At 59.4% G+C, this 17,523-nt stretch overlaps 1 protein-coding gene across 2 annotated transcripts in view; it reads left to right on the top strand.

Moving 5' to 3' along the window:
• GRM4 (glutamate metabotropic receptor 4) overlaps positions 1 to 17,523 on the top strand; it is a 103,096-nt gene that overhangs the window by 28,524 nt on the left and 57,049 nt on the right. For both annotated transcript variants that reach the window (XM_065912569.1, XM_065912568.1), the window contains exon 2: positions 11,695 to 11,911. In XM_065912569.1, coding sequence (XP_065768641.1) covers positions 11,695 to 11,911 — 217 coding nt within the window. The remainder of the gene's footprint in view (positions 1 to 11,694; positions 11,912 to 17,523) is intronic.

The raw sequence follows: 17,523 nt of genomic DNA, 5'->3' as shown, positions 1-17,523 counted from the left end.
AAGAAAACATATAATGTTTAAAAGGGTGAGACAAGGGACTGAATGAAGCGCTTTCTGGGGAAATATTTGTTCAAAGGCCTGTTGCCTGCATCTGTCTGGTTCTCTCCTGGAAAACATAATTCAGAGCAGGCCTGGAAATTAATCCAAGTGTCCGCTTGCTTTCCTGATAAGAGGCTGGGTGGGTCCTGGGGAGGGGAGACAGGCGGGTGTGGGATGGCTCCCCGCATGATTGCCTTCTTGGACATCAGTGTGAAATCAGGAGGACAGGGCACAGCAGGCCCCGGGAGAGGCCGGAGCTGAGCCCTGGGGTGGGAGGAGGGAGCCTTCAGCATCTGTGAGCAGGGCGCTGCTGCGGAGCAGCCCCTTTCTGAAGAGCAATGCCCTTCAGTTGCCCAGATGAGGCACCAGACCGTGAGAGTCCGAACTTGGCTGTGTCTCTGTGACTTTGGCAAGGCCCCGAGGTGCTGAGCCTCGGTTTTCTCACTCATCTAGGGTGCTCAGGGGTCTGCTGAGCTTGTCCTCAGGTTGGTGCGAAGGCAGTGAAGTGTTCCCTGCGATCACTGGGCCCAATGCTGTGCCAGGCGTCCGAGGACAGAGTAGGGAATAAAGAGAGGCCCCTGGATTCATGCAGCTGACTTTTTAGCGGGAGATGATAATAACTGAAATAAGGGACTTCCCTGGTGGTCCAGTGGCTGAGACTCCATGCTCCCATGCAGGGGACCTAGGTTCGATCCCTGGTCAGGGAACTAGTTCCTACATGCCACAATGAAGATTGAAGATCCCCCAAGCTGCAACTAAGACCCGCGCGGCCAAATGTGTAAATAAAATACTTAAAAATAAATGAAATAAGCATGTAAGTATAGAGCATGTTAGAGAGTGATCATTGTCTTGGGGGAACCAAGCCGGGCTTCCCTGGTGGCTCAGATGGTAAAGAATCCTCCCGCAATGCCGGAGACCTGGTTCACATCCCTGGGTTGGGAAGATCCCCTGGAGAAGGAAATGGCAACCCACTCCAGTTTTCTTGCCTGGAGAAGTCCATGGACAGCCGAGCCTGGCAGGGTACCTGTAGTCCATGGGGTCGCAAAGAGTTGAACGTGACTTTCACTTTTTCAAGCGGGGGGTTGAGGGGTGGAGACAGGGTGCAGGGGAGGGGAAAGCCAGACTGGTGTTAAATGGGGGGGTCTGAGAAGGTGATGTCTGGGTAGTCTTGAAGGCAAGGATGTGAGCGAGTGAGGCACATGCCTATCTGGGGGGATTGCAATCAGGTGGTGGGAACGGCCAGTGCAAAGGCTCTGAGGCAGAGTGTGCCTGGCGTGTTCAAGGGAACAGCAAGGAGGCTGTTGGGCTGCGGCCGTGTGAGGGAGGCCGAGGTGGGAGGCCAGGATGGGAGCTGGGGATGAAGTCAGAGGTAATGTGTTGAAAATGCTTTGTTCAAATGCCAAGTGTTGTTGATCATTTTGACAGCTGGCCCTAGGCTGAGCTGTAAAGGGCATTTTATTAGCACCCTGCAGGGGCTCCCCGAAGAAGGCTGATGCATGAATTTCACAGGAAGACCGGAGGGCTGTGATGTCTTCTGTCTTCCGCCACCCTAAACATTTCAGTCCTTCCGGCTGCAAGATGATACGAGCTCTTTCCAAGCTATTTCCCTATTATGGCGCCTGCAGGAAAAAGAGACCCGTTGTGACTGTGGTGCCGTGCTGCAGGGGTGGGAGGTGGGTGAGGGGTCTGGTGAGGGGCCCTGACCTGGTCAGTGGGGTCCTGGTGACAGTGCAGGGACCTACAAATGCTGGCTGTGTCTGGGGTCTCGGGGAGGGGGGAGCCAGGGGCCGTGAACCCACTCTTTGGCAGCCACGGGTGGGGTTGGTGATCCTAATTAAAAGCTTGAATCCAAAAGGCTTGATGAGGGAATTTCTAATTAAATAAATTTCATCTCATCTGGGAAACAGAGGTTTGCATATGATAAGCATGAAATTAATAATTACATTTAGAAATTAGTTGTTGCATGAAGCCAAGCCATTTACACAACCCTCAGGGGCCCCCGGCCCCGACCCCTGCCCGATCTTTTGTAATGGAGATGGATGGACTGCTTCAGCCCACTGTGACGGTCAGGAGCAGAGGCGGTGGCTGAGCAGAGGGGAAGCGGGGCTGGCCGTCCCCTCTGTGGCCGCCGGCAGTGTGGGGAACCCTCCGAGTCCCTGGAGGCAGCTGCTGTCTCTGTGAGATCCTGTGTGTGTGCACATGTGTGTGTAGGCCCACTTGTGAAGCGGGGAGGCTGAGGTTTCACCTCACGGTAAACTGAGCTCTGGAGCTCGTCCCTCTGGCTTTAAATCATGGCTGTGTGTCCTGGGGCAAGTTCCTTGACCTTTCTATACCCAAGTTTAGGGGAAATGAGGAGGATAAGAGAGTCTACTTCATACGGTGATCACAAGGTTAAAGGTGTTAGTCCTATAAAACCACTTGGCACAGTTCTTGGCACACAGTAAACACTCAATAAATGCTTATCCTCAGGAAGATGATGATTACATGTGTGCATGTGTGTATGTGAATTTAATTCAGTTCAGCCCAAGCCAGCCTGTGATGGGTGTGAACCTGGCATTTCCAGGCTTTTGAGGTGGAGAAAAATAAAACTCATCCCTTGCTCTCGGGGAGGTAGAGCTTGTGCCCCTGTGTCCATCAGCATCAGGAGGAGACGCTGCAAGGACAAACAGCCCCTGCATCTCTGTGGCTCTAAATACATAAACTGAATATACTTGCCATGTTATATGTCCACGTGGCTTGGCTGGGTGGTCTGACCACCTCCTCAGGGACCAGCCTGGCCGGGAACGCTACCAGTCATGGTAGCAGAGGGGACACATACCCCATAGGGTCTCACACTGGTGAAGAGAAGCCCTAACCCTGAATTGATGGCATTTCCTGCTCGCAGCTCAGGGGCCAGAACACATCAGGTGGCTCCGGCCAAGCATGAGGGGCGCATTGTTGGATTTGCCAGGTGCCAGGGAGGGAGGGAGTGCACGTGTCTCTAAGGACCGGCACCCATGTTAGTCACGCGTGGGTTCACTGAGCATCATCTCTTCCGCTGGAATGTCAGCTCCGTGAAGGCAGGGATTGGGCTCTGTGGGTTCGCCCCAGTGTCAAACATTCTGCAGAGCGCTTAGTAGGTACTCAGGGAAGCACTGAGTCAGTTCCATCTCTCAGTCGTGTCTGACTTTTTGTGATCCCGTGGATTGCAGCACGCCAGGCCTCCCTGTCCATCACCAACTCCCAGAGTTTACTCAGACTCATGTCCATCGAGTTGATAATGCCTTCCAACCATCTCATTCTCTGTCGTTTCCTTCTCCTCCTGCTTTCAGTCTTCCCCACCATCAGGGTCTTTTCCACAGCCTTGTCTAACTCAGTGAAGCTATGAGCCATGCCAAGTAGGGCCACCCAAGATGGACAGGTCATGGTGGAGAGTTCTGACAAATCGTGGTCCCCTGCAGAAGGGAATGGCAAACCGCCTCAGTATTCTTGCCTTGAGAACCCCAAGAGCAGTATGAAAAGGACTGCTGCTGCTGCTGCTAAGTTGCTTCAGTCGTGTCTGACTGTGCGACCCCATGGACTGCAGCCCTCCAGTCTCCTCTGTCCATGGGATTTTCCAGGCAAGAGTACTGGAGTGGGTTGCCATTGCCTTCTCCGAAAAAGCACTGAGTAAGTGAATTCATAGTGAAATCAACAGTTTCTGGGGGTGGGTTGGGGTCCCCTGGGGGAAGGGGAGGCTGGTGGCCGTGGAGAAGCCCAGGTGAAGGGACCACATGGTGTTGTGGACAGAGTTTACCGTCTTTTTTTTTTTGGCCGCGGCATGTGAGATCTTAGTTCTCTGACCAGGGATTGAACCCTCGCCCCCTGCACTGGAAGCCTGGAACCCTAACCACTGGACTGCCAGGGAAGTCCCCGATTTTACTGTCTTTTCGCATAGCACTTGCTGCCTTGGAGACTGATGTCTACTTTTCAGTCCAGGAAGGGAAAGGCTGCCAGCCTGAGGGGACTGTGTGGCCCCGGCAGAGGTCTGTGTCCAGGCCTGGGGCAGGGGCAGAGAGGGGGCAGAAGGCCGAGTCCTGGAGCACCGGGGTGGTGAGCTGCTTGATGGATCGCCTTGGGGCACAGGGCGGTGGGCCCCCAGTGACCTGACGCTTGGGGGTCCGGAGCCAGTGGCCGGGCTGTGTCTGCCAGGGAGTGAGGTCTGGTTAATGAGGGCGCCCTGAAGTGAGTGCCCAGGCTGGCCTGGCCTGGATTCCTGCAGTCTGTGGGGCAGGGGCTAGTGGCCCCCAACTGGCCCATTGGGGGTGGGGGTCGGAACGTGGTTGTTTAGGGGGAAGGCCCCAGTCTATGACCCGGGACAAGGCCCAGCACAGGGGGCAGACTGTCCTTCCATCGGGCCCACCCCAGCCCTTCTGCAGGCCACCCAGACACCATCCCAGCCTCCCCCAGGGGCTCCCCCACCTTCCAGGCTCTGGAGGCCTGCTTCTCTGCTCCTGCACCTGGGGGCCCCTCTGGGAGACGGGCCTGGTCAGGACTGAACGCAGGGGCCCCTCTGCCGGACCCCAATTCCTCCCCCAACCGCTCTCTCCAGGCACCCTCAGCGCCCCCTGCCTCCCCCTCTGTGTGCCCCGTCTCTCCTCCCTGGTCCGTCCGCACCCTCGACTCGCTCTGCCAGCCTCCACGCTCTCCTCGGGACACACGGTCCCTCTTTCCCCGGTGAATCCCCGTGGCCTCTGACCCGGCCTGGAGCTTCAGCCTGGAGGCATCTCACTCTGGGGAGCTCCTTTTTGGCTCCTCCAGCGGCTGGTGCTCTGAAGATGGGTTATTTAAATCCACGTCCCCTGCCCCTGGCTTCCTCTGCATCAGGAGGTGGTGGCTGATCCACAAGGGTGTGGGGGGCGCCCGCTGTGTGCCTGGCTCTCAGTGAGATGCCCTCTGCGCCCCCAGGCTCCGGGGAGGGAGGGAGGTGGACAAGGGCATCTCTGCTTCTCCCAGTGCTGGCTCTGCAGCAAAGGCCTTGGAGAGGGCACATGGCTCAGCTGGTGAGCGAGGTTGGGGTGGAAGCTGGGCCCTGAGCCTTTGGAAGCTGGCCTTCCCTCTTGCCGGCTCTCTGAACCACACTTTCCTGCCTGGGCAGCTTTCATGTACCCAGAAGCCTGGCTGCCTTTTTATCTGTGAAGGAAACAGCTGATGCTGAGAGCCGGGAGTGGAGGCACCACGTAGCCGAGATCAGAAGGGCAGGGAGCAGGCGGCCGCCCCAGGGCCTGACCGGCCTCGCGCAGGGTCTCCCTCATCCCAAGTGAGAGGCGCTGTGGCCAGGCAGGTGGGGGTCCTGGGGCCTGACCAGCCTCATGCAGGGTCTCCCTCATCCCAACTGAGAGGTGCTGTGGCCAGGCAGGTGGGGGCCCTGGGGTCGACCTGGGTCCTGGCCTGGACTGTGCTTGCGACCAGAGGGGGCCGCAGCCCCCAGTGGTGGCTGCCTGGCCTGGCTTGTGGGTGGAACGGAAAGAGGAGAGTCAGCTGGGAGGATGGGCAGGGCCCCAGGCCAGGAGTTGGGTATGGGGCTTTCCTCGGTGGTCCAGTGGCTAAGACCGTGGAAGAGTCTTAGGGATTGATGCCAAAGGCCCGGGTTCAATCCTTGGGTTCAGTCCTTGGGGAACTCAATTCCACATGCCGCAAGTAAGAGTTCACATGCAGTGTGGAGATCCCAAACGCTGTGACGAAGGCCCAGCGCAGCCAAATTAAAAAAAAAAAAAAAAAAAAGAGAAACTGGGTCTGCATCTTGTTTCTGATTTCTCCTGATGGCTCTGCTGCTCATTGGGCACTTTTTCCTCTCTGAGCCTCAGTTTCCTCACCTGAAAGATGGGCACAATGGTCCTAGTCTTGCTTCCCTGTCTAATAATGTCTAGCGTTTGCCGAGGGCCCCGTGTGCCAGGCAGTTTTCAGTCCTGTGTGTTCTCTCCAGCGTGGTTCTCTCTGTTGTTATTTGGGCCACTTTTTAGGGGTGGGGAGGCTGCTTGCTTGTCTAAAGTGGCAGAGTCGGGTCGCACAGCCCTGGGCAGGCTGGCTCCAGAGAGAGAGGTCTGAGGCCAGGGTTAGGGAGGCAGAGGGAGGAGGAGGAGCACTGATGCACATAACTCAGGGGAAGAGGGCTGGGGTTCCTGGCGGGTGGCCCTAGGTTCCCAGGTGATGGCCCCGGACACATCCAGGCTTCCCCAGGTCAGGGCGGGGCACTGACTGCTCTGAACAAAACTCTGGCCTTGACAGGGCCCCGGCCTTCAGAGGGCATGGGGTCTGGGTCCCGGCTGGGCTCTGAGATGCTGGGCAGCTTGTTCACCCCCTCGTCCTCCTCGGGATGGGAGGGGGCTATGGCGGGGACCTGCCACTCTCAGAGGGTCGTCAGGCTGTGTTGGTGTGGGAGCCAGTGGCCGTGTCTGAGCTGTTGGCACCTGGGCACCATTCACATCCCGGCTGGAGTTGCCATGCCCGGGTGGGTGTGTGGGGCTGCTGGCTGGGCCTGGGGCAAGTTCAGAAGAGATTCAGGATCCAGCACACAGACATGCATGCCTGTGCCTGGTCCCTCATATGTGCACACATGTACACGCATGTCCCCTCTGCCTGAAAAGCCCCCCTGCACTTACGTGGCCCCTCCTTCACCACCTTGGGGTCCTGACTCAGCGTCGCCCTGCCAGAGGGGCATCCCCGCCCCTTCTCCCTCACACCCTCTGTGTGCCCTGTTTTCCTCTTCCTCCTGGCTCCCTGGCTCCATCTACCCACTCTGCCTCACCTTTGCATCATCTGCCCCCATCCACACGGGGAGCCCCAGGGCAGTGTTCCCCTGCTCTCAGAGCTGGGCCCGGCAGGCTGTTGGGGCTCAGTGACTTGGTAGGAGGAATAAACCAATGAGTGTGCGGTGTGCTTGTGTGCTCAGGGCACATGCTCCAGCACGTGCTCACACGCTCGCATGTCACACACACACACACGCACACACATACACACGCACGTGCTTGACATTCATCTTTATTGTTGCTCAAGCCCGGAAACAGCTTTTGTCTTCCCCGTGTGGCAGAGACCTCCTTGTCACTCCAGAAACCAGAGAGAGGGAGGGCGAGGGGGAGTGTTTATTCAAGTGCTGCCCCCTTCAGTCCTTTGGCCCTTCTGTACTTTCGTAAGGGTGAGACTTGCCTGGGTGCCAGGGTGCCACTGTTGGTCGTCCCACCCGCCTCCTCCCCCTGCAGGCAGCCCCCAGATGCAGTGAGTGTTGGGTTTGGGGGTGGGATGAGCCCAGTTCCCTTGACATCTCCCCAGTGATCTTGCTCAGCACAAGGGGGGAGCCTCAGAATACTTGTTGAATTGTTGGGCAGGCATCCTAACACCTGGGAGGTTGTGCTCGCTGCCCCAGAGTAGGCCGAGTGCCCACAGGGCTTGGCGCTGTGGGAGGTCTGAGGAGGCTGTTTGGAGGATGAGGGCTCCTGGAGGGCTGCCTGGAGGAGGTGACACAAGCTGGGCCTTGATGCACCAGGAAGATATGGATGTGGGGAGATGAGGTCATGGGCTTTGTGGGCAGAGGAAGACAGGCAGAGAGGAGGGAGAAACAGGCAGACAAATGGCCCCAGGGTAGGACAGCCGTGGTTGTCAGCTGCTGCTGAAATCTGGCTTCTTGCTGACTCTTGCCCCAGGAGGGTGAGACAGGAGGGTGTGGCGTCCCCTGTGCCTCGGCTCAGTACACTGTGGGTGCACGGGGTGTTAGGTGAGACGAGGAGGGAGGCAGGAGAGGGAAGCGCCGCTGGTGGGGCGGGCGTGGCTGTTGTGGAGAGGAGTGTGCTCAGCTGGGCTGCAGGGCAGGGCTTCCCAGGCGGTGCTAGTGGTAACAGAAGCCGCCTACCGGTGCAGGAGACTGGAGGAGATGTGATCCCTGGGTCAGGAAGGTCCCCTAGCGAAGGGTGTGGAAATCCACTCCAGCGTTCCTGCCTGGGGAACCCCATGGACAGAGGAGCCTGGTGGGCTCCAGTCCACGGGGTTGCAGAGAGTTGGATGTGACTGAAGCGACTTTGCACGCACCAGCTGCAGGGCGATGAGAGCTGGGGAGGCGCCAGAAGCCCACTGGGCCAAGTTGTCACAGGCCCCTGTCCACGGGGCGCTCCTTGCCTTTGCCACCCAACTCCAGGCTGGGGTGGGGACGAGAGGGAGGGGGCTTGGAGGGCCAGCCAGTCCCAGGAGGTCTCCCCACTGAGCACAGTGGTAACTCTGTGACCTCAGAGAGAGAGAGCTGGGGGTGGGGGGGAGGCCCTGGGGACAGTCCGGGGGTGAGAAACAGTCAGAAAGGGCGCTGTCCTGAGGAAGGGCAAGGGGATGGACGGCCGCCCTCATTAGTGCCGACCCTGCCCTCGAGTGCTGACTGCCTGCCAGGCGCCAGGCGCTGCCTGAGTTTCTCCTGTGAATTCCCGCAGGTGCGGCTCACAGCCTCAGGAGGAAGGGATTGGAATTATTTCCATTTTGCAGCTGAGGAAACTGAGGTCCAGAGAGGTGATGTTACCTGCACCCAGGTTTCCCACACCAGGGATTTGAATCTGAGCACTGTAGCTCCCAAATTGCTGCTTGGACCCATCCTCTGGGGAACCTCAGGAGGGTCTGCAGCCGAGGGAGGGAGCCTGCGGGGGCGGCAGGCGGAGCTGGCAGGGGGGACCACGGGTAAGAGGATGCTTATCCCCTGGACCCTGAGGCCTCCTGCAGGCTGACACACCCCGCGGGGACCCCACACTTGGTCCTCTGCCCTTTATGGGAGGCAGCGTGTGTGCAGGGGCAGGGGTGGGCCTCCCTGGGGGAGGCTCCGAGTCCTGGCACCTGGACAGCCGCCTGCCCACCCACTGGCCTGGCCCAGGCCGAGTGCCCAGCCTGGGGGCAGAAGGGAGGGGGTTGGAAGCAGGACTGGGCCTCCCCCAGACCTCCTGGCCCTCCTCTGGGGGCCAGGCGCTGTTGACTCCAGCCCCGAGGCCCCATGTTGGGAGAAAACATCAAAAGCAGGAGACAAGCTGCTTCTAATTAGGAGACAAGTGCATTTCTGGGTGTGTGATCAGGGCCGGCAGAGGTGAGCTGGCGAACAAACAAAGCGCCGGCCTCTCTCGGGGACCTGCTGTGCTGGCCCTGCGTCTTTGCTGTCAGCTCCAGATTCAGGGCGCGTCTCTTCAGAGTGATGACCCTGGGGGTGACGTTTATTTTGTTCTGTTTTATTGTCCAAAAATTTTAAATGTGGCCATTTCAGACGCACACAAAAGTACAACAGACAGGGCAGTGCGCCTCCGTCACATCCACGTCACCACACGGCCGTCAGCTCTGGGCCAGTATCATCTCTTCTTCCACACGTTCCTGCCTCGGTTCTTTTGGAGGAAATCCCAGGCTTCCCATCACGTCATCGCTAAGTATTCTAGTAAATGCCCCTGAAACAGTGGGTCTCAAATGGGGACAGTTTTGCCCCCAGGGGACATTTGGCAATGTCTTGAGACATTTCTGGTTGTTACTGGGGGAGGATGAGCTGTTGGCGCCAGTGGGTAGGGGACGGGGTGCTGCTCGACAGCCTGCCGTGCACGGGACAGCCCCCCAACAAGGCATCGCGGCCCGCTTCCCTCCACAAGCGTTAATAGTGCTGAGGCCGGGAAACCGCGCCAAGAGCTCGGGACTCTTAAAAACCAACCAAGCAACCACAGCTATAACACCATCCTCAGACCTTAAAAATGACGACACTTTCTGAATTAATCATCAGGTATCCAGCCAGAGTCCGCCTTGTAGGGGGTGCTGCGTTCATGCTAAGTGCTCTCTAGGGCCGCGAGGACTGGGCTGGTTTTCAGACTCTGCTGACTCAGGCAGGCAGAGGGACTCGTGTGCTCTGGAACATTCCAGTGGGGTTTGCTTTCTAAACACGTGCTGTATTTGCATGGTTCCATATGGAAAACTGGAGTAGGAGATGGCAACCCATTTCAATATTCTTGCCTGGAAAGTCCTGTGGACAGAGGAGCCTGGTGGGCTGTGGTCCACGGGGGTCACAAAGAGTTGGACACGACTGAGCAACCGACCAACCACAACATGGAAAAAATGCAGAGCGTGTAAGGTGGAGTGTCCCCTCCAACCATGCCCCCGGCCCCTGCTCTCTCCAGGGAGGCAGCGCTGCCCTGCGGAGTTTCAGGGCAGTCTGAGGATGTCCCGCTATGGAAGCTGGACCCCCACTGTCCCTGGGGATGGACACCCCTAGGCAGAGGCCAGGTGGGCAAACCCATGTGCAGGGGGCTCCCCGAGTCCTCCTGTTCTGGAATATGTTCCCACCCCCCGTTGCCATGCGGACTAAAGTTCTGGCCGTGAGGTTTTTGCAGTCAGGATTGAGCCTTAATGATTCCCTCGGGGGATCAGTCTTGGATGTGACATTCGCCCAGAGCGGTATGCCTACCCTTTCACCCTGTCACTGTGGCCAGCTGAGAGCAGGGCAGAGGGGACACAGGAAGTGTAGGCGTTGGTGTGGACCAAGCCAGGGGGTGGACAGCGGGGGCCACTGGCAGGGCCTGGGAGCTGGGGGCAGGCGAGGACCCTGTGAGGAGGGCACAGGGCGGCGATCAGAGGTGGACGGGGGCTCGGGAGAGTGCACGCAGCCCCTTGCAGCCCCTGTGGATGCTGGATGTCCGCCATGGGGGAAGGGCAGCTTCGAGCCTCCGTGTCCCACCTTTGCCTGGGGTAGGGAAGGAAGGCGCCCTGTGACTGGGGAGCTGGCCGAGGACCACGAGGTCCGGAGTCTGCAGGAGTGGCTGTGGCCCCGGGCAGGCCCTGCCTCCAGGGGCTCTGGGTCCCAGACTGTGGAGAGGGACCTCACTCCCTCTGGCCTCCCAGGAGTCCACCCTGGGGTGGGGAGGGGGCAGGGGGAGCTGGAACTGGGCTCTGTGCCCTCTGAGCTGGGCAGGAGGAAGGAGCTGGGGCCCAGAGGGAGCTGTGAGGACATGGAAGGCTCCTGGTGGGCAGGGGCTGGACCGGAGAAGCCCTCAGGGTCCCTCATCCCCGCTCCATCCCTGGGCCAACGCTCACCCATCCGGGGCTGCTCCCCAGCTGGGATGTCCCAGCTTTTTATGTCAGCTGAGGCCCCCAGAGGTGCCTGCGGGTGTGTGTGTGTGTGTGTGTGTGTGTGCGCGCGCGTGCTTGCATGTGTGCATGGGTGCTATCCACGATGGCTCTGGGGTGTGTATGTGTAGGTGACGGAGGGCCCACCAGCCCCAGGACTCTGTTGAGGTGAACTGGGAGACTTTCTGGAGGAGGAGGGCTTGATGCTTACCCGTCACTCCCTTCTTACCCTGGTGCCAGCCTCACTCCTGCTGGGAGTTGGTGGGGAGGTCTGGGGAGACACAGGATCCGGGGAGCTGAGCGGAGGAGGGGGTCAGGCATTGGGACCCTGAGCAGAGCCAGGGCAGGGCTGACCAACAGCTGGCCCAGCTCTCAGCCTCGGTTTCCTCCTCTGTCGGGAGGGGCTGGGACCTGCTCATCCCACGTCAAGAGGGCCCCCCTGGGTTGAGAGGAGGCTGTGCCCGCGGGAAGGGCCAGGATGGTCCCTGGGCGGGAGGCTGGTTGGGGTGTAGGGGCTGACCCTGGCTGGGCAGGGTGGGGTGCCAGCCACCCCCATCAGCGGCCCCTCTCGCCCCCCAGATCCCCCAGATCAGCTACGCCTCCACAGCCCCCGACCTGAGTGACAACAGCCGCTACGACTTCTTCTCCCGCGTGGTCCCCTCGGACACATACCAGGCCCAGGCCATGGTGGACATCGTGCGCGCCCTCAAGTGGAACTACGTGTCCACGCTGGCCTCGGAGGGCAGCTACGGCGAGAGCGGCGTGGAGGCCTTCATGCAGAAGTCCCGAGAGGACGGTGAGTCTGCCCGTGGGCTCCCGCTCAGGGCCAGGGCGGGGAGTCCCCGCGGGGGCCGCTCCCAGGTCCTGTCGTGGGCTCTCCTCCTGCCCCGGGGCCCCCTCACGGGCCTGAGCCTGTGGCCTCGTGGGCGGGCGGCTGGGTGGCTCCTGGAGGCAGCGGGTGGGCGCGAATGGCTTCTGTGGACACGGCCAGGCAGATGGAGGAACCGTCCGTATTTGGGGCATGGGAGCCAATGGAACGGCCCCTGTTCTTGGGCAGAGAGGAGGGGAAGGAGGTGGGCATGGAGGGAGCCTTGTTCATGGGGGTCTCAGGGACCCAGGAGCCAGGGCCCTCCTGGAAGCAAGGGTTTGTTTGCAGGACTGAGAATTCAGGCTCCTTACAACTGAGCCATCTGCTCGGGTGAGCGGCAGGGGCTGTGCGGGTGGGGCCGTAGTCACCCCGTGGGTGGCATTTGGGGGGAGGATGGGACAGTGGCTTGCTGTCCTCGAACACTCCCCACTTACCGCCAGCCCCCCTTCCTCCACAGAGCTCCCTGCACTCCCAAATTGCAGTCCTCAAAGTGATAAAGGTTTCAGTTATCAGCGAGTATTGACAGGCTAAGACAGGGTGAGCTCCAGCAGGCCCACACTTGGGCCTCTGAGCCGGCCTTTCCGATGGCCCTGCCGGGGAGGGCAGCTGTATGGGACAGTGGTGGGGGGTGCGTCCAGGGCAGCAGACTGGCCTCTGGGTTGGCTGACTCAGGGCAGTGGGCTGGAGGGACGACTCCCTTAGTGCATGGGAGCCCATCCCCTCCGGCTAGACCCCCTCCCCGCAGAGGGAGCTCCTCCCCCTCCTCTCCCAAGGCCCTGTCTCTAAATAGCTCACTGTGGAGCCCTCGACCTTGGGGATGGCATCTATATATTTATACCCGGATAACCCCGGGACTCTAATTGCTTCTCCTAAGGACCACAGAGTGTCCAGAGGCGGGCGTCGGTAACACCCTGCGGGTATAATCCTGCTATAAATCTCTGATAAGCCCCTTTAATTGTACAGCCGAAGCCACGGGTGGTTGTAACCTGGCGGAGAGGGCGGCAGGGTGGTGGAAGTGGGGCAGGGCTGACGGATGGCTGTGGCCCCGGGCCCCCGCCCCCGCCCTCCGCTCCAGCAGCTGGGCCCCCGTGGAAGGAAGCCGGAGTGGTCAGAGCCCACTCCTACCTGCAGGCAGGCTGGGCAGCATCAGACCACAGCCCCCAGCCCCTCTCTCTGAAGGCCCGCCAGTCCTTGGTTCCTTTGCTCAGATGGGCTCCTCTCCGCCCTGGCTCCATCCATCCTCCCCAGAGGCTCCTCTCCGCCTTGATGGCTTAAATCCTTTCCCGAACAAGCCCATGGGCTATTTCAGCTGCAGCCTTGGGCAGATTTGGGGACAGAGGTGCTGGGCGGGGGCAGGATGGAGGTCCAGAATCTTGGCGTCCAGGGGGACCGGGAAGACAACCCCGGACTCACGTGACCCTCCCTATGTCCCTGGCGTGTGCTGAGCCCCTGTTTACACCTGGTGTCCTGAGTCATCCACCCTACCTGGTGAAGTAGGTACCCCCATTGTACAGGGGAGGAAGCTGAGGTGCGGAGAGACCACATAATAACTGGCAACAGGTCACAGAGCAGGTTAGAGGTGGAGAAGGGGTGTGAACCCAGGCGAGCTGGCTCCAGGACTTGCAGGTTTTATCTGCGTTGTGTTTTTGTTACTCTGTCTTCTGCCCGTTTCCCAGCTGCATAAACTGAGACACATGTGGACCAGACCTGTGCAGGGGATGGGGGTATGACAGTCACACACACACACACACACACACACACACACAGCCCTTTGGCCTGGAGGGACACATACTGTTGTAGAAAAGGCTTGGGATTGGGGTGAGGTCTGGGCATTGGGTTTTGGCTGAAGCTAAGGCTTTTGTCTGAAGTTTCTGTGGGTATCTAATCAAGCATTGAGTTTTTTCTAGAAAATAGAAAGTCTGCTGAGATTTTTGTAAAGGACTTCTAGAAAAATAAGAGCTCAGGGCCCTCACAGTGCCCCTGCCCCCTGCACTCCATCCTGTCACCAAAGGTCCAGCTTTCCACCGGGCCGGACCTCCCGCGTCCACAGACCCCCGCAGCCCCGGTGCCTCTCTCTGCCCTACCTGCCAAATGAAATTTGATTTGGAGAACTGTCTTTAGTGAGTGAAAAGAAAAGGCGAGAAAAAGCCGCGCTTCAGCAGCCCAAATTGAAATCAGAATTGAGTGGCCAGTAGAAAGGGGCCGCTGTACCTTGTAGCCTAATCCCTGCGAAAGATTAAAGATGTCTCTGGCCGTATATTGTATTGATTTGTTCTCTGAAGTATAAATCATCTTTGAGTTGCTCAGAGGCGTGCCAGGGAGTGGGGTGGTGGGGTGGGCTGAAGGTGCACATCAGAGCCCCGGTGAGAGCTGGGCCAGCAAGCCCTGGGCGCCGACCGTGTGCTGGGCTCTGGGTCCTGCAGGGAGCATAATCATGCCCATTTCATAGATGAGGAAACGGAGGCCAGAGAGGGTAGGTGGCTCTCCCAAGACCACATAGCCAGAATGTGGAGGGGCTGGGTTTGGAACCAGCTCTGCCCTCTGGGTGGGGTGCTCCCGAGCTCCCAGCACCGATGGGGCCTTTGGCAGAGGCCTTGGAGAGAGCCCCGATGCTGCGCTTCCTGGTTCCCATCAACAGCGCCCTCCCGCCCCAGTAACTGTGTCGTGTGGACTCTACCCCGAGCAGCCCGTGGCCCTAGACTGAAGTCTGCGCTGTGGCAGGCTCACACGTTGCACGAATCCTGGTGACGACCTTCTGGGCCTGGTGTTCTGTCCTCTTTTCCAGGTGAGGACACCGAGGCTCGTGGGGTGAGCTTGCCTAGGCTCATGCGGCGAGGTGCTGGAGCTACTTGGAGCCAGGCTGTCAGATCTGGTGCCCCCACCCCAGGCTACCCGCCTCCCCCACATGGCGCTAGCCACGTGTGGTTAGGAGAGCGGCGTAACAGACATACCTGGGCTCCGACTAGGCCACTCACTGGTCACACGATCCTCAGAAAGGCACTTAGCCCCTCTTGGTTTTGGTTTCCTCATCTGCGAAATGGGATAAAACTGGTTGTTATCAGAATGAAACGTGCTGGCCGGTGGAGGTGGGCACTCAGGAGCTCACATTGGAGCGTTGTTATTATTACAGGTCCTCCCTGGTGCCAGGCATTCCGGGGGAGGCCTGGGAGTGTTGGAAGGCCTGAGGGGGCTGTGCTGGGCCCTGCAGGACGTGTCCAGGGACAAGACGAGGGACGAGACCACGGGAGCCCTGGCCAGCCTGCTTCTTGAAGGCCAGCTGGTCTGGTGGTGAGCGGGCAGTGTAGCAAGCCCCAGAGGCAGCCAGGGCAGGACGTGTGTGTGTGTGGGGGGCATACTAGGTGATTCTCTGGGCTTGTGCCCGGCAGGCCTGCCCTGATAGCAGGGCCTGTGTGAGGTGTGGGCTCCCCTCTGTGTGAGGTGTGGGTTTCCCTCTGTGTGAGGTGTGGGTGCGTGCCCCCTCTGTGTGAGGTGTGGGTTTCCCTCTGTGTGAGGTGTGGGTGCCCCTCTGTGTGAGGTGTGGGTGCCCATCTGTGTGAGGTGTGGGTTTCCCTCTGTGTGAGGTGTGGGTTTCCCTCTGTGTGAGGTGTGGGTTTCCATCTGTGTGAGGTGTGGGTTTCCCTCTGTGTGAGGTGTGGGTTTCCATCTGTGTGAGGTGTGGGTGCCCATCTGTGTGAGGTGTGGGTTTCCCTCTGTGTGAGGTGTGGGTTTCCCTCTGTGTGAGGTGTGGGTGCCCATCTGTGTGAGGTGTGGGTGTCCATCTGTGTGAGGTGTGGGTGTCCATCTGTGTGAGGTGTGAGTTTCCCTCTGTGTGAGGTGTGGGGTTCCCTCTGTGTGAGGTGTGGGCACCCCTCTGTGTGAGGTGTGAGTTTCCCTCTGTGTGAGGTGTGGGGTTCCCTCTGTGTGAGGTGTGGGCACCCCTCTGTGTGAGGTGTGGATTTCCCTCTGTGTGAGGTGTGGGTTTCCCTCTGTGTGAGGTGTGGGTTTCCCTCTGTGTGAGGTGTGGGTTTCCCTCCGTGTGAGGTGTGGGGGCCCCTCTGTGTGAGGTGTGGGTTTCCATCTGTGTGAGGTGTGGGTTTCCCTCTGTGTGAGGTGTGGGTTTCCATCTGTGTGAGGTGTGGGTGCCCATCTGTGTGAGGTGTGGGTTTCCCTCTGTGTGAGGTGTGGGTTTCCCTCTGTGTGAGGTGTGGGTGCCCATCTGTGTGAGGTGTGGGTGTCCATCTGTGTGAGGTGTGGGTGTCCATCTGTGTGAGGTGTGGGTTTCCATCTGTGTGAGGTGTGGGTGCCCATCTGTGTGAGGTGTGGGTTTCCCTCTGTGTGAGGTGTGGGTTTCCCTCTGTGTGAGGTGTGGGTGCCCATCTGTGTGAGGTGTGGGTTTCCCTCTGTGTGAGGTGTGGGTTTCCCTCTGTGTGAGGTGTGGGTGCCCATCTGTGTGAGGTGTGGGTGCCCATCTGTGTGAGGTGTGGGTGTCCATCTGTGTGAGGTGTGGGTGTCCATCTGTGTGAGGTGTGAGTTTCCCTCTGTGTGAGGTGTGGGGTTCCCTCTGTGTGAGGTGTGGGTGCCCATCTGTGTGAGGTGTGGGTTTCCCTCTGTGTGAGGTGTGGGGTTCCCTCTGTGTGAGGTGTGGGTGTCCATCTGTGTGAGGTGTGGGTTTCCCTCTGTGTGAGGTGTGGGTGCCCATCTGTGTGAGGTGTGGGTGCCCATCTGTGTGAGGTGTGGGTTTCCCTCTGTGTGAGGTGTGGGTTTCCCTCTGTGTGAGGTGTGGGTGCCCATCTGTGTGAGGTGTGGGTTTCCCTCTGTGTGAGGTGTGGGTTTCCCTCTGTGTGAGGTGTGGGTGCCCATCTGTGTGAGGTGTGGGTGCCCATCTGTGTGAGGTGTGGGTGTCCATCTGTGTGAGGTGTGGGTGTCCATCTGTGTGAGGTGTGAGTTTCCCTCTGTGTGAGGTGTGGGGTTCCCTCTGTGTGAGGTGTGGGCACCCCTCTGTGTGAGGTGTGAGTTTCCCTCTGTGTGAGGTGTGGGGTTCCCTCTGTGTGAGGTGTGGGCACCCCTCTGTGTGAGGTGTGGATTTCCCTCTGTGTGAGGTGTGGGTTTCCCTCTGTGTGAGGTGTGGGTTTCCCTCTGTGTGAGGTGTGGGTTTCCCTCCGTGTGAGGTGTGGGGGCCCCTCTGTGTGAGGTGTGGGGTTCCCTCTGTGTGAGGTGTGGGCACCCCTCTGTGTGAGGTGTGGGTTTCCCTCTGTGTGAGGTGTGGGGGCCCCTCTGTGTGAGGTGTGGGTTTCCCCCTGTGTGAGGTGTGGGTTTCCCCCTGTGTGAGCTGTGGGGGCCCCTCTGTGTGAGGTGTGGGTTTCCCTCTGTGTGAGGTGTGGATTTCCCTCTGTGTGAGGTGTGGGTTTCCCTCTGTGTGAGGTGTGGGGTCCCTCTGTGTGAGGTGTGAGTTTCCCCCTGTGTGAGGTGTGGGTTTCCCTCCGTGTGAGGTGTGGGTTTCCCTCTGTGTGAGGTGTGGGTTTCCCTCTGTGTGAGGTGTG

This window comes from Muntiacus reevesi, chromosome 20, assembly GCF_963930625.1.
Source record: "Muntiacus reevesi chromosome 20, mMunRee1.1, whole genome shotgun sequence".
Lineage (NCBI taxonomy): Eukaryota > Metazoa > Chordata > Mammalia > Artiodactyla > Cervidae > Muntiacus > Muntiacus reevesi.
Note: the sequence above shows the minus strand (reverse complement) of the source record. Positions and strands in the feature narration are given on the sequence as shown.